This window comes from Haliaeetus albicilla, chromosome 4, assembly GCF_947461875.1.
Source record: "Haliaeetus albicilla chromosome 4, bHalAlb1.1, whole genome shotgun sequence".
Taxonomy (NCBI): domain Eukaryota; kingdom Metazoa; phylum Chordata; class Aves; order Accipitriformes; family Accipitridae; genus Haliaeetus; species Haliaeetus albicilla.
This window is the reverse complement of record NC_091486.1, coordinates 25,730,765-25,750,814: the sequence shown is the minus strand read 5'-3', so window position 1 is coordinate 25,750,814 and position 20,050 is coordinate 25,730,765. Positions and strand designations below refer to the sequence as shown.

Genomic DNA, 20,050 nt, shown 5'->3' with positions numbered 1-20,050 from the left:
GCCCCCCCCCCCCAAAAAAAAAAAAAAGGTTTAAGCGAAGAGGCATCATTTTGCTTCGTTGGCTCTGGAGGAGCGGCACGGAAATATTTCCTACGTTATCCCAAGAGATCGCTGGTGTTTCACAGACCGCTCGCCCGGGAGGCGTTCGGGAGGGGTAGGGCAGCAGGCGCACCTCTCCGCCGCTGACCTCCAAGAGCAAATGTCTGTCAGGCGCTGGGGGGTGGGGGGCAAGTGGTTTTCCTCCGGCCTTTGCGGCTGCCGGAGGTGCTGCTGTCCCGGCGGCGCGGCCGGGCTTTCTCGCGGGCCCGGCCCGGCAGCGCTCGGCCCGCGGCGGGCTCCGCGGGGGCTCCGCGGAGGCTCCGCGGGGACTGCGCGGCGGGGTCGGCGGCGCGGAGGGCATCGCGAGGGGCGCACAGATTTCTCCTCTCACCGCAGCGCTGTCGTTCGGTCACGGCAGACTTTATTGTGTAATAACTGACAACAATTACAACAGGTCCGTAGTTCGAGACACGGGGTGGTTAATTAATACAACAGTCACCGGGGGCAGGGACGCCAGCTAGCCGGGGGACCGGGAGACGTTAGGCCTATTGCGAACGGCTTCAAGGATGAGACAACCTCCTAATAGTGCACTAAAGGGGGGGGGGGGAAGCTCGTGGCCTCGCTGTGGCATCTATTGCGAAGGAGCGAAATTCAGACCTAGAAAGCAGAGGGTTTGGGTAAGGTTTCCTCTTAAGTAAATCGTGGACAACACAGCACCCCCATTGATTTAAGCGACTGTAATTTAATATATATTTTATTATCGTAATTATAATTAATTTCCTTACCTTTATTTTGGCAAAGTAACTATCTAGACTACCTCACTTTTAAGAAACATGTCAAACATTTAACATCAGATAGAGTTCCCAAAGCTAACGTGCACTCACAATATCACCAACCAAACGGTCTGGGAAGGAGGAGGGGGGGATGAAGCGACTCTGCAAAACACGTTGGCGAGCAAGACAAAATTTCCCAAAATACCTGACATAGACCACGTTTCACTTCTATCTAAAAAAAAAAAAAAAAAAAAAAAAAAAAAAAAAAAAAAAGACCAGATTGATTTAAAGTTCCTGGGGTGGGGGGCGCGGGAGGAGGAGAAACGTATGGGGGGGCTGAGAGGGCAGAGGAAGAGTAAAACCAAACCAATCAACCAAAAAAAAACCCACAACCCAACCCCCCACAACAAAACCCCAAAACAAGACCCCAAGCCCCAAACTCAAAACTAAAGCTATATTCCCCAACTGCGTTTCTACCCCAGCGTTAGTCTCCTTTATTGCCTTTCTCCTTGTTCATCTTTTTCATTTTCATTCTTCTGTTCTGAAACCAGATTTTGACCTGTCTCTCTGTGAGATTTAAAATCCTAGCTACTTCGTAACGGCGGTCTCGGGTGAGGTACATGTTAAAGAGAAATTCCTTTTCCAGTTCCAGAGTTTGATACTTTGTGTAGGGACAACGCTTTTTCCTCGTTGAACGAGCGTGGATCCAGTTTGCTGCAGGGTTATCTGGAAGAAGGGAGGTATATAGGGAACGGGGGGCGGGGGGGGGGGGGAGAGAAAGGTCGTTAAATTAATTTAACGAAGGATGGACTGTTTTCACAACTTTGGAGGAATTATCATAAAAGCCTTAATGCCCCAGTCTGTTTACTGTACAAATGATGTCTTGATGGTAGGTGGTTATGTGGAGTCTTTTATGGGTGCTTGTTGCTGCTTGCGCTGGGGTAGGCGTCTAGACGTTTTTATAGGTTAGTAAAACTATCAGTTTTGCACATTCGAGCCTTACAGGTTTCGGCAATAAATCAAAGGGGCAATTTCTTTCTTTCTTTCTTTCTTTCTCTCCTTCTTTCTTTCTTTCTCTCCCTCTCTCTCTGCCCCTCTCTCTGCTTCCCCCCCCCTTTTTTTTTTTTTTTTTTTTTTTTACTTACTTGGGTCAAGTTGCTGCTGTTTCTCCTCCTTCAGATCGCTGCTCGGGCTGGGGTTGTGGCTGCAGGCGGCGGGGTCCTTGGAGCTACCGGCAGCCGCCTTCTCCCGGGGCTCCTGGAGGAAGGAGCTGCACGTGTACTCGGGCACACCGATCCCCTGGGACTCCCGGGACGAGGAGCACTCAGTCCTTTTGGAGGAGGAGGAGGAGGAGGAGGAAGACGAGGAGGCGGCTGCTCCCGTCTCCGGCTTTATCCCGTAGTGGCGCCCGTTGGAGGAGCCGGAGCTGGACGCGGAGCCGCCGCCGCCGCCGCCGCTGCCGCCGCCGCCGCCGCCGCCGCCCGGGAAGCCCGGGAAGGGCTCAATCCAGGAGCGCACGTAGCGGCCGGCGTCGGCTGCCCCTAAGTGGGGCTGGTGCATGTAGGGGTGGTAGATCCCGGTCATTGCCGCAGACGGCTGAGGGTGAACCGTGGACCAGGAGGTGGAGAACACGGTGGATTTTGGTGCAAAGCTACAGGAGGAAAAATCTGAACTCTCTGCAACACCTGATGGCCTGGAGGTCGCACTGTGACCTCCCTGGACGAATCTACTCCCGTAAACTTCTTCGCTTTCATGGCCTATGAGAGAATCGACATAATAGTTACTTATGGTGCCACTAGACGACATTTTAGGCTCCCCTCTTAGTCATATAAAAGGTTACACTGTTAACTGTATATGATACCCTCCCGGAGAACAATCGTAGTATTTTGCAGACTGCAACCCTCAACCATTGGTTGCGGAGCCCACGTGATCATATTTACCAATACTGCGAGTAAATCAATCCGCTAAACTGGGGCTGCTGTGATTAAAAAAAAAATCATCATCAACAACGGCCTCGCACAGCGCGCCGCGCCGGCTGCCTGCCCGGACCGCGCCGGGGCCGCCCGCCCTGCCCGCGCTGCCCGCCCTGCCTGCCCGCCTGCCCGCCCGCCCTGCCTGCCTGCCCTGCCCTGCCCTGCCCGCCTGCCTGCCCTGCTTGCCCGCCCGCGCTGCCCGCCTGCCCTGCCCGCCCGCCCGCCCGCCTGCCTGCCCGCCTGCCTGCCCGCCTGCCTGCCCTGCCTGCCTGCCCTGCCTGCCCCGGGCGCGGCGGGCGTGGCCGCCCTGGCAGCCCACGGCCACGGCGGGCGCGGACTATTTCTTCACCTCCTTTGAGTGATTTCTGCCATTCATTTCTTAATCAATGAGAGGCAGGGTGTTTAAATAAATCCAACAGCCTTGGCTTGCTAATCACACTCCAAGCTGCTGAGGAAACCCGCTGGGAAAGGGGGATTCTTGCCTGTAAAAACAAACCATCGCAAGCTGGGACTGTAACGACTTCTCATAAAACAGGAAAATGTTACAGTAAAAGCACATTGCGGTACTTCCATATTTCAGAGCATGTGCGGGCATTATTATCCGCTCCCCCCCACCCCCGGACAGAAAGTTTCCATGGAAAGGACACACTTTTGAAGAGAGATGCCCATTGTGTTGTTTTAAAACAGGTGGAAGACCTCTGTAATGATTTTATGCCTTTCAATAAAAATTTTATGAGGTGTATTTGATTATAGATTAATGTGTCCCTAATAAAATGGACGGATGGAAACAGCAAAGCCTGTGTCTCCGAGCACAGCTGACGTGTGGCTGAACACATGCTCCCGTATCTGCGAAACTCTGGGGCTACGCAGCTCCCACGCAGCCCCCCTCACGCTGCCCAGCGCGGCCCGGGAGGGGACGCGGGCAAAGGCTGCCCAGCGGAGGCCGCCTGGCCCCGCAGCGGGCAGCGCCGCGGCCGCGGGGCTGGGGCCGCGCAGGCAGGCGGGCGGGCAGGCGGGCGGGCGGGCAGGCGGGCGGGCAGGCAGGCCCGCTGCGGCCCGCGGAGGGGCGCGGGGCTGCCGCTGCCCCCCGCTCGCCGGCAGCTGCCCCCGCCGCCCCTAGTCCGGCGGGAGCCGGGCCGGGCCGCGCTGGCCACGTTCAATGCCTACGTGAGATTTTTGCCCGCTTTGCTTGCTTTTCCTCCCCCCCCCCTCCCTTCCGTTCCCTTCCCCTCCCCTCCCCTGCCGCCCGGCCCGGTTATCCTTCCCCGAGCGAAGGGGTGCCCGGCTAGTACGGAAAAACCAGATTACCCATGGTCTTCTGCCCACGCCTGCTCTCCCGAGCGGGGGACGGTGGCTGTGTCGGGATCTGGAGGAAACGCACAGAGTTAGTGGAGAGCCCGCAGCACAGCCCGCCGAGGGCACGAACAACAGCACTGAGAAAACACTTCCTACTCGCGGGCCGTTATGAGGAAGGGACTGAAATTCCTGTTTATTTAATGATTTATTACTCTCGTAGGTTTTCTTCCTTTTTGCCTTCTCTTTCTGTTTTTCCTTTTATTTTTTTTAACTTTTTTTTTTTTTAGTCATCTCGCTTTAGCATTTTCCTTTGCGTTTTCATACTTCTCTTATATTTTTCTCGAGAAGTAGGGTTTGTGGTATGGCGAAGAATTGCCTCTCGCTTCACACAGATATAATTGATCAAGCAGGCAGATTAGAGTGAGCCTCCTTTTTTATATACGTTAAACACTTGGTATGGAGCCAGCTAATTACTTCCCACTGCTGGAACTTCTTTGGCGATGTAGCGAGTATCTTTAAAGGAAAAGAAAAGACGGTTCAAATGTATGCAATATTTAAAGAGGGGGCTTTTTTGAGCACCGCTTTGTTGTTTGTTTTCGAAACGAGAGCAGGCACAAAATACCTACGTGCTTGCGGCTCCCGCAGCTTCAAAATTATGATGCTTTGGTTTGAAGAAAATACGTCTCTGCCCCACGAGTAAACGTGCGCACGAGAAAGTCTTGGCTTCAATTAAATATCAGCGACAAGAGAGCAAAATACAACGCCAGCAGCTGCAATACGAGCAACATCAGTGTCACCAAGTCAGACAACATTGGCACTATCTTGCGTTTCGTTTCTTGATTTAGAAACTGCTTAGGGGAGGAATGGGCGTTGATTGTGAGCGAGCTGGTTTCCCATCACAAACAGTAGCCACGCTATTTTTCCAGCACTGTTTGAAGGTGAAAGTATGCCCAAGTATTTGCACTTCAGTTTGGAGTCATGTTCATTTGCAAGCCATTTGCAGTTCTGCTTAGTATTTCTGCTCACACAGGCACCCACCCGCTCTCACAGACACACGCCCTTCCTCAGCTTCCAGCGCAGAGCCCTGCTAATAACATTTTTCAGCTATGTACAGAAAGGGTTAAGAGTCGTGAACTTCATTATCTGGATGTGTGCTACTAAAATGGAATTGCGCGAAATAAAACGATCTCTGAGCAAACAGAAACGGTGCAGGGTGACAAAAGTAGGTCTGAAGAGGCTGGTGTACTTTTGTAAGCACGCTTGGGAGCGTTTCTGCTCAAAAAAGCCAACCTTGCCAGATGTTTGAGGGAGTATTTTCCCATCCACCATCTTCTGAAAGCTCTTGAGCTGACCAAGAACCGAACTCATTAACATTTAGTTATACCCAGCTTTGCATTTGGTATGATGGGTTTTTTTTAAAGCGAGTAAAGACACGAAATCAAAGTCTACAGAGTGTAAGCACGCAGTGACTGATATTTTTTAAATCAACATACGAACGTCAAATAAAATGACACACATATTGCTGACAGCTTGTAGTAGAAAGATTTTTTTATCACTTACCATTTATGAGTTGATTGGATGAGGATGTCCAGTTTAGGTCATAATATTTTACTACGTTTTTCTTTTTTTTTTTCCTTTCTCTCTCTCTCTCTTTTTTTTTTTTTTTTTGCATTCAGTTTGTCAGACTGCGAACATCACACAACATTTTATCAATTAATCATTTGTTTACAGTCACAATTATAAATGAATTAGGTTTACATCATTTCCCGCCCCAGTCTCCACCCCACCCCTAAAAAAAGGAAGGGGAAAAAAAAAAAAAAGAAAGAAAAGGGGGGGGGGGTGAGAAAGAAAGGAAACCAGGCAGACACACACAAAGACCAGAAAATGGTAAAGAAGGTACATCAGTCCAAAGAGCTGCTGGTAGAGAAAGGTCAGGAGACCAACCTGCATCCGTATTTTAAACATTTGTAGAAAACCAAAGGAACCGCAGTAGTTTACAGAGTTTATTGCATTATACATGCGAACAGAACATGCACAAGAAGGACATATTGCTGCTGAACGACTACTATTCCACATATGCACCACAAGGAAATGTCTACAATGGAGAAGAAGGAAATATTCCATTTTACGAAGGACAATCTCTAAGTTCATTTGCGAGGATAGTTACATTATAATGTGCTTCTCTTTCCCCCCGCCCCCAAAGTTCTCCCCCCCCCCTTCTTTTTCTTAAAGTATTGAATGTACTCAAAACGTTATGGCCCGTGTAACAGCCCCACATAAATACCATTTTGTTAGTAAAAACATGAAAAAGTCACATTGCTTGGATGTTCGACAGTTCCAATAAGTTAAGACCAAATGATAATATTCAATAATAGTTACCCTGCATTACGATGAGAACAAAAATAAATTACACGTGCTAGGTTTTATATATACTCATCATAGTAATACATATTCACTTGCAGCGCTAAAAGAAGGACGAAAAGTCACATTCTATCAGAAAAAAAAACCAAAACAAAACTGGAAAATGCCGGGTTTTGCCAGAGTCTCTCCTGCCTTTAGCAAGTGGCGGTGCTGTGCCCATTCCTCACTGGTGCCCCCCCCGGGGTTAGGGTTTAAGAGAAGGTCAGATTAGCGGTCAGTTCCCGGATTCGGTTCTCCCTGCTCATCTTCTTGAGCTTCATTCTGCGGTTTTGAAACCAAATCTTGACCTGCCTGTCAGTGAGGTTTACGCTCTTACTGATCTCTAGACGGCGCTCTCGAGTGAGATACATATTGAATAAGAACTCTTTCTCTAATTCCAGTGTTTGGTGTTTAGTATAAGGACACCTCTTCTTTCTGCCACTCTTTGCAGTTAGCCAATTGCTTGTTGGAGTATCAGACTTGATTTCCTCTATCAAAATCAAAGAAGAAGAAGAAAAAAAAATCAAAAATACCTCAGGCTGTTAGAGTGTACCCTTGGCCATGACCCCTCCTCTGCAGCGTCTGGCAGATATGGTGGATGTGGGCATTAAACACGGCTCGGGTGAGGTGTGGGCACCGAGAGGGGACCTGCTGCCAGGCTGGGCTCGGCCGTCCCCACCACACGGCTCCCTGCCTTGCGGCCGCCCCGCACTCCTGCCCCTTCCACAAACGGGCTCTCAAGTTTTCAGCTGGCGCTTAGCATTTCGACAATATTTAACCTGCCATCAGCCCCATGGCCGCATTTTAACGGGTCTAGCCTCGCCATGGCCGCCTCGGGCTCCCACGACACTTGCTACGAAAATACCCCAATTGCAAAATACCCTCGCGCTGTATTTTGAAGCAGCATCCCCCCAGCCATCAGCTGAATTACACGAGCACACCTAGGAGCAGACATAGACGTTTTCCCAGCCACAAAGATATACAAGAAATTAACACCCTCTGCCTCGGATTTTTTTTTTTCCATTTTCCTTTTAGATTTTTTTTCCCCCACCAGAAAGAAATCTGCCCCACATCAACCTAGACGTGGGCTGTTAAGTATAATTCACATAAAGAGAATCTCCATGCACACGTAGGGTAAAAATCGACCTAGAGGTTGCAAAGTACATTTTGATAGGAGAAAATTTCCCGTTTTGGGATTCTTCGACACACGCCGTTCGAAAGGAAGGCTTTAGGGCACTTTTACAGGGAAAATAAAATCAGATTGCGACCACCTTTAGCTTTCAAACGCATTTCAAAATACTGTTGCACTTTTGGAGACCAAGCCAAGGTTATCTAAAGCACCACATTGAAATATTCCACCTTTGGACCAGGCAGATAGCGGGCTGCTGCTTTCATTGTGCATTTGTTTCCAACTTTACCCAGCCTGGTAGCACCTACTCCTCACCTATTTTAATAGGATCGTAATTAACTTTAAATGCAATCAAACCGCAGTAAGGCTCAGTGGAAAAAAAAAAAAAACCTAGGAAAAAAATCAGCGAAATATTACGAGAGAAAAGTTGAGCTGGTCGTATTTTACAACCTCCAGACCTGCTTTTTTAGAGGTATGGGGCTGCTTTTGGCTGCTGCAGCGCATTAAGGAGCACACGGCTATATTCCCCCGCACCACAGAGGCGGTCTGCATGCACGAGAGAGGCAGATCTCTACAGAAAATCTTTGGACCCTTTTGCGTGGCATTTTTGCCTGCCAAAATCTTCAGAGACACAGCACCTGCAGCCCGATACTCCTTAGCATTAAATGTGATGGCTGTGATGCTCGTTAGTATATGCGAGCGTGCTTTATGGTGCTGGCGTGTTGGAGTTACACCACGGCACGGCTTAAACTCGGTAATACAGACCTTTACTCTCCTTCTCCTGGACTTCTGGGCTGGACACGGAGCCTTCGGGCAGGCAGCTCCGCTCGTCTTGCAACGTGGACTTGGGCTCGGGACTTTCCACTTGAGAGACTTTAGCGGTGCTGTCTTGGTTGGTCGGGTTTTCATTCATTTTCTTTTCCAGCTGAAGTTGAGCAGATATCTGCGGTTTGGAGCTGCCGCGAGGGTTTAACTGTAACATTACAGTTGAACTCGTTTCAGGGCTATTATTGTACTCTTGGGTTTTCCCAGTGGCGTAGGTCTGGCTCAGTCTAAAATATCCTGGGACGGGAACCTCGGGGTTCTCAATGGGGCATGATTCAGACACCAGCCTCTGGTAGGAAGGGACGTCTGCAGAAATGAGTTTGGATCTCTTATCGGAATACATGCAGCAATTGCTTTCTTCCTTAATATTTGTAGTGAAGGAACAAGTGGGGACCTGCTGTGTAACAGGTTGCTCTATTCGACAAGATCTGTTCGGGTCTGTCCAAGTGTCTACTTGAGGTATATAAGGATGTACATTCATACCCATATTTTGGTGATTAACTTCTCTTTTAGCCAGAGACGGAAGGAGTCCACAGGTTTGCATCCCATACGTCCCAATGTCTGTGCTAGGTGGCATATACATGCTGGCGCTGTTGGAGTAGAAACTGTCACTCCTGCACGCACTGATGAGAGAATCTACTAAAAAAGTATTAGCGGCAGGAGAGCTGTTGGGAAAGGACATTTTGGGGCGGAATTTGAGGAAGAGAGATTGTGTCCTTTGTAGGCTGACATCTCTAGGAAAACATTCCCGTGTAATTGCGGATGCCTCCGCGCGACCACATGACAGCCGGGCCAATGGCAGCGCCCGCCGCCCCGCGCCCCGCCGCCCCGCCGCTGACGCGCCCCGCCGCGCCGCCCCGCCGCGCCCCGCCGCGGTCAACAGCGACCCCTAGGCCGCCGCGCCGGCACCGCACCGCCCCGCCGCGCCGCGCCGCGCCGCGCCGCGCCCGCCGCCCGCGCTGCGGCAGCCGGCCCGGGCCCGCCGCCCCGCGCGCCGGCCCCCCCCCCGCTCCTGCCCCCCGCCCCCGCGCCGCGGAGCCTCCGCGGGCGCGGAGCGCCCCCCCACCCCCCCCCCCCGGGTGGCACGGCGGGCGGAAAAACGTGCCTCCCCGTGATGGCTGCTGTAAAAGCCCCGCTCCTGACAAGTGCGGGGACAAAAGGTTGCGGGATTTATTAATGCGTATTAAGGAGAATCAGGGGCGATCAATAAAAGCCTCATCTACATTCTTGGGCTACTTGGTAATTTTCTTGCTTCTGAAGCTTTTTCAAGAGTTATACCCTCTGTTGCCGCGCACGGGAAGATATTTTATTAACAAATCAATCGAGACTTTGTAAAGGATAAGATTAATAGTTAAGATTTAGCATAATGGCGTTCGCGTTATGAATTATTGAAAATTATACTATTGATTTTTTTCCTCGCTGCTAACCGAGAAGGTCAATTTTTGTTTTAACACAAATCGTCAAATATTAAAAGCCAGACTTTTGTCATAACTCGAGTTTTATAGGGAGGCTACATTCCTAAAATTATTTTACAATGCTCTCTCCCGACCGCCTGGGAAAAAAAAAAAAGTGGGTTTTTCACTTGCCCTGGAAACTGAAAGCATCATAAAGACAATTTCTCCTTCTGTAGTGTTGCTCATTAAAAAACATGCAGAAACTCATACCCTCACTGCAACTCTTCGAGCAACTTTTTCCTTCCCTTTCTTTCTTTCTTTTTTTTTTTTTTTTTGGAAGAAGAATGATAAATGCATCTGTATTTTATATATATATATATATAAAACAAAAAAAAAAGACCGAAGGCGACAGTAACTGTCTACATGGCAAATCAGGTCTTTTCCGTCCCAATATTTTAAACGTGTTTTACTGTTTTTCCCCCCACTTCGTACCCATCTTTCCACGCGCAGCTATTACACTTTAAATAGTGATGGTACAAACTCTTTCTTATTCTTTTTCCTCTCCTTTCTTTCTTTTTTCATTCTTTTCTTTTTTTTTTTTTTTTTTACTGTCCTCAAACTGGAGTATTTCTTATCTGGGACCAGTGTTGTCAAGGACTCCCATCCAGACAAAGTGAACTTGTTGATAATTTTTGTTTCGGGCTCGTCCGCCTGTTTATTTTGGGCCTTTCTACGGTCAAACCACCCTTTCAGACCCCCAAGAGCAGGCAGCGCGTGAAAGGATTTTAAGAAATTTAAGCGCGTCTTCCGCGCAGCTGAAACCACGCGTTTTGCACCAGCGTGGAGTTGAATTTTCCCTCGTTTCCTGGCATTTGGGCGTTTTGCACTTTTGCGCCGTAGGCTTTGCCCTGCTGGAAACAATAACCCTATTTAAAATTTCGCTGTGGCAATGAGACAGACCTTTCAAAACCTTATCGCAGCTGTTCAAATACAACATCATTGTCAGGTTAAGAGCCAGTGTCCTTTATAGCTGCGCTCTCCGGCTCCCGGCTTGCCGGCGAGTTTAAATATTACCTTCGTCCTACTCGCTGCTTTCGAGCCCTTTTCGCAGCAGCCGCCGCCGCAGCAGCCGCCGCCGCCGCAGCCGCCGCCGCCGCCGCCGCAGCCCCTGCGCCTGGCGCAGCCCCCTGCCCTCTCCGGGCACGCTTCGCCGCCACCGGGGCCGCAGCGGAGAGCCGGGCGCTCCGGCGAGATGGCTACTTAAGATCATGATCAGAGCCATGGCTAACGTTCGCCCGCGCCGGCAGAGAAGCGGCGGCCGGAGCCCACGACGCTCCCTCCGAGCGCGGCCGTTCCCCCCCCGGCTTTCTAGCAATTTCCTCTGCTTCAACAACAGCCCGGGCGACCCACGGAGTTTAAAGGAACAAAATACTATTTTCCTTGACGCGGTTTGAGACTCGACTGTTAAATCTAATCAGGAATTTTATGCCCATCAGATGGCTCTTTCATAACCTTTATTTACACTTTACGGAAAAAGGGGGTCCCAGAAATATCCCCGCTGAAGAGTCAGCCCGGAGGTTTGCAGCGGGTTGCGCCCAACAGCAAAGTTAAAACAATAAGCAAATGCGGAGCTGCTTTCCACGCCAGCCTCACTGGTGCTGGAGGAGCTGCCTCCCGGTTAGCCAGGAGGGCTCTTTGATTTTTTTCATTGAAAAGACGAATTTCTTGCATGTCCCTGCACGGAAACTCGGATGACGGTTGTGGTGATAATGACTTAAATATCGTATTCAGGACTGGCAAACGGCTCCGTAAGACCCTTCGCTCACGATAAATCACAAGGGGGGGGGGGGGGGTGTTTAAAAACGGGCAGCAATTTTTTATTGAAAATGAACAGTAGGAAAGTTTAAGTTTGATGTAAATAGAAGTTGAATAAACATGCGAGAGCCACTGGGGAACTGGGGACTTAGGCTCTGGGCATTTAATGTCACTCTTGTTTTAAATCATATTAAAATGGAATCAAGTAATTAACATTAATAAATAAATCAATATTGTGCAATAAATGAGATATACAAGCTACATTAATATAAAGGTTTTGCTCTCAGAGCCCCATATTTTTCCGAACGAGGGAGGAAAAAAAAAAAAACCCAACCAATGGGTCCATGCAGATGTAAATTACTGTTTGTAATAAAGCATAGGTGGACATTACAGTTTTCTCCTCTAGCAAATGTCAGGGCTAAAAACTTGAGGTTACCAGACGTGGCAGCAGGGCTTAATTTTCACTGCCTTATCTTCCTAAACCTTATTACTGGTGATATGATTATTTTTTGTCTCGGCTGTGCTGAGGATTCTCATAGTTGCAATTTGCTGTGTTTGTGTCTCATTATGGGAGGGGGATGGGAGAGAGGTACGAAAGAGGCTAGATATTTTGCAGATGCCTTCAGTAACAAAGGTATTGCGAGAACTATCTTGTTTTAAAAACAGGCTGGGACCCAGGAAGCTTTTAGTAAAATTCCGTTCATTTACTCGATTTCAGAGTTTTATTTAGGGTGTCTTTAAACGCGCGGATTGTATATTTTATGCCACGCTGTTATATTGCAGGGAGATTGAAGAATAGTTTTTATTTAAGGCAAAAAAAAATTGGCTACGATATTGTGTCCTTTCTTCTTTTAATAATGCAACTGTCATGTTGCCCAGATTTCTATGTGCCATATTTTCATAGAAAGAGTCGGCGTCTGGGCTGAGGGCTCAGATTCCCTGCCTTTTTTTTGACCGAGGGCAGAGGGGGCGGGGGGGGGGGAAGGAACATACTGATGACATTATGCCTTTTCCTAAATATGAAAGCTTATAAAATAAACAAAATAGCACGCTGGCCATTTCTTCAAAGGTGTTATTTCTGAGCCTGGGGATCGCACGGTAGCACCGACTGTACTCCCAGCCTCGCCCGGAGCCTCAGCCCTTCCTCTATTGTATTTCTATATTTCTGTGAGCACAGAAGCGCATATCTGGTATGATGAGATTTTAGCGTGTAGATTGGTCGCCGATGCAGCCCTCAGCCTCTGTATTTGGGCTGCACGTTTATCTTTCGGCAGATTCCTGCCGCATTTGTAGTTTAATCAGAAAATAAGCAAATGCCCTATTCGTTCTCCTTAAAGGACAAGCCCAAAGACATTTGGAAACAGGTCACAGCCTTTTCTGTCTAAAGGAATAAAACAGAGAAAGGGGTAAAAAAAAAAAAAAAAGAACAGAAGAGGTTATGGACTCGCACAGAATCATCACATTTACACGATGATTCAAAAAAGAAGAAAGCGGCGTTTCCATATTCCGGTACATACACACACATATATGATATATAATTTTTTTTTTTTTTTAATTAACAACACATCCTGGCTCCCATCACTCGTTCGCATTCGCTGAGATCGGCCTCACTGTAATTGCGAGGGGTTAAAGCACCTCGTATGAAGCCTAATGGGTCTGGGGTTGCTGTGGGCTCTCACAAGGAGCACTCTCACGCCAAGAAAAACAAACAAACACAAAAACTTCGCTAAACGTTTCCCTCTCGAAATGGGTATCTCCACCGAGAGACCAGGAGATTTTCCTTTGGGATCCGGCTGCGCCTGCAAGGGCTACCTTTGGCGTCAGGGATCCCAAGGATTTCAGATTGTACGATGCCATTTTATTACCGACGGAAAGGCTATTTCTAGGAAAGTGTTAACAATGAACTTCTGAAAAAAACAACCTCAACAACCCAACAGACAAAGTGCCAACAAATGCTTTCACGAGAGACGGGGCTTTAGAAAATGCGGAATATGGCTGAGGCAACGCAAAATACATCTCGATGAATTCTGCAAATAAGCAGAAAGCAGCGAAACCCTTTCTTTCCTCAGATTCTGACCAAAAGTACGCACTGGAGGGAAAAAATAAAACAGAAAACCAGAAAAACGGAACGTGCTCGGTCACTGGAGAGCGTCCAGGAAATTCATAAGCTTCACTTTAATTTTCTAATCTCTAGTTTCATTTTAATAGATCTCCATAGCATTTTTAAGGAGAGGGATTTCATTCAGCAATGCCTTGGCAAGGTGATGTTCGGATATTAAAAATATCTTCTTCTCGCTTCAGTCTCTCTGTCTTTTAAAAAATAAGCGGTCTCGGGATCTAACGTTAAGCTCGCTTTTAAGTAAAATATGTTTTTAAAATTGTGCTTTCTGTGCCTAGAGGTTTATTTAAGAAAAGCCTCGAATAGCAATCGAAGATAAACTGTGGAAACGCATGGTTTTTATATTACTTTTGTTCCATCCGCGTTAAGGCTGCCCTTACAGGATTAAATAGATTTTCGTTCTAGGGAACGAATTCCGAATATCACTGGGGTTTTTTTTATTATTATTTCTTAAAATATGGGATTTTTTTTTAAAGCTCCTATGCATTATAAAAGATTACGACACCCACCCCCCCACCCCCCCAAAAAATTCTTTTAAAGTGGCATATTTCTCCAGCACGTCACGGTGATGGGTTATTTGTTTAATAAATCTTTTTGATGCTTTATTTTCTCATTTGGAAGGCCCTGAAATCTTATCGTTACTTATATATTAGATATTTTATTAGCGGTGGAATTATTATTAGGGTGGAAAAGAGGCTGGAACGCCAGGAGGGCGGCGGGCATTGCAGCGCATGGGCGCGCCCTCCTGTGGCCGTGGGCCGCCACGCGCCGGGGAATTTCCTCCTCTCCCAGGTCTTTCTCCTCAGCTCAATTTGCTCTCAGCCATGGGTTTCTTCCTTTCTTTTTAAATAGAAACTTAAAACTGCTATCAGCGAGCATTTATGCAAGACTAATGCGAGGGGGGTTCGGTTTCCGCGGCCCTCTTTTGCGGTGTCTTAGCATTTTAAAGGCGTATTAAGCCGCTAAGATAGACTGTTAAAGCACTGCAGGGAACAGAAAAATCAAACGACTCGCTCTCGCCCTGTGGATTAAGGCTCGGGAGAGACGCGAGAATTTTGCCATCAGGTCAGGCGAAATGATTTGAGAAATTCCCCGCGACTTTGCGCATTTCTAATTAATGGGCTTTGTGGGGAAAGGCACATCCGCAGAAAATCTGCATAGAAAGACCATCTTTCTCCCTAAATTACGAAGCATTTCCTACAGCCCACGCGGGTTTTTTGAGCGAAAAAACATTATTATTATTTTTTTTAGAGCTAAAAAGGGGGAGATTTGGGGCGAATTCCCGGGGCGCGGAAGGGAAAGGCGAGGGAAGCGGGGAGCCCGCCATGCTCCGGCTGGCGGGGACCGGAGCGGGGCACGCTCCCCGCACGCCGCGGAGAGCTCACCTCGACCCAGCTGGGGTTTTCTTTGCGTTATGATGCATTTGCTAATACGGCCAGCTATGCGGTAATAAGTGTGTGTGTGGTTGTGCGTGTGTGTGAGAGAGGGAGGGAGCGAGGGAGGGAGGGAGACAGAGAGAGAGAGAGAGTGGGTGGTGGTTGAAAATAACAGAGGAACCTTAAGGCGCCTAATTATTCAGAAAGGTTAAAGGTGATGACCTTGACATTTTGGAAGTTCAAAGGCATACACTTATGTTTTTCTTGCTAAAGGGTTTAAAAATTTTTTTTTAGTCATGCCTCCCTCCGCTTCCAAGTCTCCCTTTTTTGAATTCTCGGGCTTTTCCTGACTTATTTGGGCACTTTTGCCTTCCCCGCGTGCGAGCGTTAGCGAGAGCCGCTTCGTCCCATTCAAAAAAGGCAAATTCTTTTCTCACTCCTCGCCTTTATTGCACATTGCGGAAATCTCTTTTTCACCCACCAGAAGGTGTATAATATAACCCAATTAAGCTGTTTAGAACCTCGGGTTTTATGGTGTTGTCTAGACAGTTCAAGGTTTTGTAAACAGCCCAGCCAGGTCACGCAAGATAAAGCGGCGAGGAGCGGAGCGGACCTCCGCCGGATGCCTGCCCCCGCGCAGGGCCCGCCGCGGCCGGGGCAGCGGGCTGCGCTCCCGGCCGAGCGCCCCGCTCCGCTCGCCCTGCCGAGGAATGGCATTTAAGAGATCCACCCCTCCGCCTCCAAAGCTTTTTCTTTCTTTTTTTTTTTTTTTTGCCTCCCCCCCCGCGCCAGTGCCAATTGTTTATAGCTCCCTCTTGTCTGAGTCGCTCTGAGCCCTCGGTCTTTCTGCCTTGCTCTTCACTAACAAGTAAACAGTCATTGGCGTTGGGGATTCGGGGCTTGTTGGGAGCCTGACCGGCTTAAAAAAAAAAAAAAAAAAAGCCTTTTTCGTTGTTTATAGGAATTGCAGCACCATCAGAAGTGATGGTCTGCAGACAGCCATGTTGGCTCTGCCTCGCAGCGAACAGGGAAGGTTGCGCATACCTACAAAGGGAGAGTTAGACGTCTAAACTGTTACTTATTTAAAAGGCATTTAAAATAACCCGACTAGGCTTCCTCCCGTTATTATTGAACTGAACTTGGCTCTAGCCCGGGAAACGCTAGGATCCTTCGGAGATGGAAATCCATACAGTCCACGGAAGTTATAACCTTAACTTTACTAGAAACCATTTATTCACATGAAAAAGACAGTGGCCCATGCTTTTGGATGACAATAGAAACATATATATATATTTTATATATAGCGAACGTACATTTACCATCTCTTAAATAAACCGCATTCACTTAAAGGGAGGAAAGTGTTACCCTAGCTCAAAAGCAACAACAGAGCCCCCCCGAACTCAATGAATTGTAAGCAAAAACTACCAGACACACTGCAGGTCCATTGCTGGTACTGTGGGAGAGGAAAAAAAGCACCTTTGGCGAGAAACACTTGAGAGTGGACAGTTGGATTTACCCTAGTTTCCCCTTATCAGGAATCTGCTCCGCCAAGCCCCGAAATCTCCAGTGGCCATTCAGTGTGTGGAGTTGCACATGAAAATGAAACTTTGAGTTCCGCAGGGTGGATGTGTCATGTAAACCAATTTACTTTTGCATTCAGATGGCAGGTCAGAGAGACCGAGATATTATTTGTTTTTCTTCTTTCTTCCTTTTCTCTGGCTCTCTCTCTTTTTAAAAATTTTTTTTCCTTTCTTTTCTTTCCTTTTTTTTTCTTTTTTTTTTCAAAACAGGGGATTCCCAGTGAAATATTGGAGTCGATCTCTGTTCAGTTTCTTTTCTTTCATCCTTCGATTCTGGAACCAGATTTTAACTTGCCGGTCAGTGAGGTTGAGCATTCTGGACAACTGCAGTCTTTTCTCTTTGTTTATGTACACGTTGAAGAAAAACTCCCGTTCCAGTTCTCTTATCTGGTATTTGGTATAGGGACACCTCTTTTTCCTTGATCGCTGGGGAATTGCTGAAATTCAAGAGAGAAGAAACTGATTTATGCTGCTGCTACGAACATGCTCAGCCAGGACGAGATCAGAGACTTTGACAATATCCCATTGCCTGGAAAGCAGCCCTCTAGCAGTTCAAAAAAATATTCGCGGGGCTTTTACTCTCCGGGTGACTTAGCAAAAAAGCGAATATTTCCCAACTTCTCCTTAAAAGAGAGCACTTCGAGCAACACAGAGAGATATTTAAATGGGCTGGAAAAATTCCAAGTTTCTCCAACTCCTCTCACCCACCCACCACCCCCCCCCCCCCGCCCCAAACAAACGAAGATCTTAAGCTCTAAACCGAAGGTAGCTCTGAGCACTACCTGTGAAATCTCCCCGTTTCCCCCCCGCCAAATCAACAATTTAATAACAATTAATATCCTCTTCCAAGAATACCTTAAGCCCACCTAAATTGGTTTCCTATCGTAAACACGCTTTACAACGGTAAAGGAAATCTTATAGGATATATAAAATCCTTTGGATGCTTATAAAATTGCACATAAAATGCGGCTTGACAAAGTGTTGGCCTTGTACTCTTGCCCCCAATTTACTACTGATACCTACCTGAACTGTTGCTCTTCTCTGCAACAGCCTCACCAGAAGGGGAATCGGCGCTGTTTGCTGGTGTCACTTTCTTCTCTTGGCTGGAAGGTGTTTTACTGCAAGTGCTGCTCGGGGCTTTCAAGTCGCCCTTGTCCGCATCCCCCTCGCCCTCGGAGTGCTGCTGGTACGGGGGTCCGGGGGCTGTCTCGTAAAACTGGTCGAAGCCTTGCGGCAGGATGCCGTTCCTCCCCACCGAGCTGTAGAAGTTGGAGGCGGCGGGAGACGGTCCGTGGTGGCCGCAGACAGGGTCCGTTTTGAATAACATTTCCGTCCTCCTGTTCGCAGGCTGCAGAAAGTCTCTGTGCATCACCTCTTCAGCTGAGTAATAAGGAGCATAACTGCCCCTATACTGCCATTTGCTGCGCTCTAATCCGTATTCCCTGAATGCTACTTCGCGCACAGGTTGGACGTGAGGTAAATTAGAAGAATAAGGAAAAGTCATTTGACAGGACGAAGATTGCGACAAAAAAGAGGGTTTCGTCGAGAAATCTGAGGGTGAGACGTAATAAGCGCACCCTGGCAGATACATATTGGATGTGCCGTGACTGCAATCGTCAAACTCAGTCATGTCTTCCTTTTTGCGATTGCAAGCAACCAGGAGGCTTCAATGCATTGAACAAGATCCATCTATTGCACAAGAGGGTTTGGACAGGATCAACTAAGAAAAAATCCCCACCGTGTGCTGACGTGCAATTCATCTTGATTGATTCTAGTGGTAATTATGTCACGTGACGCGATGTAGAAATGTCCTTATATCTATATCAGCCCCTCGGAAAGGCTCCTAAGATCTCTCCAAAGAGCCCTCCCAGCACGGAGAGACGAGCGCAGCGTTTGTACAAATATAGCCGGTTTTTCCCCTCATCCTTTCACCGGGCGATCACATACACGTAGGTGGTGCGGCAAATCACCTGGGGCCGCGCCGCCCGGGCGGGCGGGCGCCTGCCCACCGCCGGAGCCCGGCGCGGAGCCCCGCGGAGCGCAGCCCCCCGCCCGCATCGCCGCCCAGCCCGCCCGGCCTCCGCGGGCGGTGGGGAGGGGGCGGCCGGGGGGGGGCGGGGAGGGAGGGAGCCGCCGTCGGGGGAAGGTAGCCCTGGGGGCGCGGGGTGCGGGCTCCCGGCCGGGCACCCTCGGCTCGGAAACGTGATCGCTCCTCCTGGGAGGGAGCGATGCTGGCTGGCGGCCGCTCAGGCGGATGATGAGCGGGTGACGGTTCGCTCCGGCAAGCCAAGTCCCATTCACACGCTCGAGCGTACGAGCGGATCTGCCCGCCCGGCTCCGGCCATCCGCAGCTGGCATCGAAACCGGTCACGAAATGCAAAGCCCGAGTCCCGATCACCTCATTTTCCCTCGCCTACGAGCCCAAACACTGCGCGCTTGTGTCAGGGCGCCAGAGACGAACTGAAATGAGAAACACGCAAACAGAACATCTCTCAGGAGCCGCTTTTATGAAAGGGAGACACTTTGGGGCTCTTCTGGAAAGCGAAGGGCTAGGGCAGGAAGACAAGTCCACCAAGCACGGTTTCCTTGGGAAGCAGAGCAGCACACAAAGTGACCTCTGTTCCCGTGCCTCCGACTCCCACCAAAATGTTCATTTTCATTGGAAGGGAAAAGCAGGCTTGGGAGCGGGCGACGCGCACAACGCCCGCCAGCCCCGCGGCCGCCCTGCCCTCGAGGGCGCATTTTTGCCAATTTTCTGTTTCTCCTTGAAATATGATTTTACAGAGGCGAGCACAAACCGGGGCACAGAGGCTGAAAAGAGAAGAGAATAAATAATACGCGCCAGCAATAGCCCTATGCTCGAGCAATTCCTCATTCCAGAAACGTTTGCCAGCTCTCTATGGGAATGCCTTTTTCCGCCACTGTACAGCATAGCCAGAGTAGCCCCGCCACATGCCGCTCTCCAAATAAACCCGAAACCTTGGGCGAGCTCTCCACGCCGAGCAGGGTCGCCCCCTCCTGCCACCCGGGCAATCCCCGGGCGCTCCGGCCAGGCGGCAGGCCCCGGATCACCTCCAAAAAGACAGCCTCCAAGTCCCACAGCAAGCAGAGAGACCCGGCAGGTAGGGAACCGGCCCCAAAGCGCTGCCGGCAAGTGAGGGCGAGGCCCGGGCCCCCCCCCCCCCCCGCCTCTGCGAGGCGGCGGTGCCCGCGGAGGGCTCGGCCAGGCGCAGGCTGCGCGCCCCGCGGCCCCGCCGCCACGGGCGCCTCCTGCGCGCCCCCGGCTCCGCGCTGCTGCGGAGAGGCTCCGGGGGCGGGAGCCCCGCAACCC

At 49.4% G+C, this 20,050-nt stretch overlaps 4 protein-coding genes across 7 annotated transcripts; 1 reads left to right on the top strand and 3 right to left on the bottom strand.

Annotated features, from left to right (window-relative positions):
- Positions 1 to 438: 438 nt before the first annotated feature.
- Positions 439 to 5,939, bottom strand: HOXD9 (homeobox D9). 4 transcript variants are annotated; one of them, XM_069781500.1, is made up of 5 exons: positions 5,642 to 5,939; positions 4,094 to 4,151; positions 1,958 to 2,569; positions 1,290 to 1,538; positions 439 to 696 (listed from the first exon to the last, which is right to left on the bottom strand). In XM_069781500.1, exons 1-4 carry the CDS (start codon positions 5,642 to 5,644, stop codon positions 1,297 to 1,299), a joined length of 915 nt encoding a protein of 304 aa, XP_069637601.1. In that variant the 5' UTR covers positions 5,645 to 5,939; the 3' UTR covers positions 439 to 696; positions 1,290 to 1,296. The 4 variants fall into 4 exon arrangements, with proteins under 4 accessions (XP_069637601.1, XP_069637603.1, XP_069637600.1 ...); XM_069781502.1 differs by having other exon boundaries at positions 1,372 to 1,538; XM_069781499.1 differs by having other exon boundaries at positions 439 to 1,538.
- A 131-nt stretch (positions 5,940 to 6,070) lies between these two features.
- HOXD10 (homeobox D10) lies at positions 6,071 to 9,212 on the bottom strand. Its single transcript, XM_009923077.2, has 2 exons — positions 8,376 to 9,212; positions 6,071 to 6,971 (listed from the first exon to the last, which is right to left on the bottom strand). Exons 1-2 carry the CDS (start codon positions 9,115 to 9,117, stop codon positions 6,694 to 6,696), a joined length of 1,020 nt encoding a protein of 339 aa, XP_009921379.2. The 5' UTR covers positions 9,118 to 9,212; the 3' UTR covers positions 6,071 to 6,693.
- A 3-nt stretch (positions 9,213 to 9,215) lies between these two features.
- LOC138685249 (uncharacterized) lies at positions 9,216 to 11,093 on the top strand. Its single transcript, XM_069782957.1, has 2 exons — positions 9,216 to 9,674; positions 10,860 to 11,093. The coding sequence occupies exons 1-2, from the start codon at positions 9,216 to 9,218 to the stop codon at positions 11,091 to 11,093; spliced, it is 693 nt and encodes a 230-aa protein (XP_069639058.1).
- A 5,768-nt stretch (positions 11,094 to 16,861) lies between these two features.
- HOXD11 (homeobox D11) lies at positions 16,862 to 18,745 on the bottom strand. Its single transcript, XM_069781497.1, has 2 exons — positions 17,743 to 18,745; positions 16,862 to 17,156 (listed from the first exon to the last, which is right to left on the bottom strand). The coding sequence occupies exons 1-2, from the start codon at positions 18,347 to 18,349 to the stop codon at positions 16,921 to 16,923; spliced, it is 843 nt and encodes a 280-aa protein (XP_069637598.1). The 5' UTR covers positions 18,350 to 18,745; the 3' UTR covers positions 16,862 to 16,920.
- Positions 18,746 to 20,050: the final 1,305 nt, after the last annotated feature.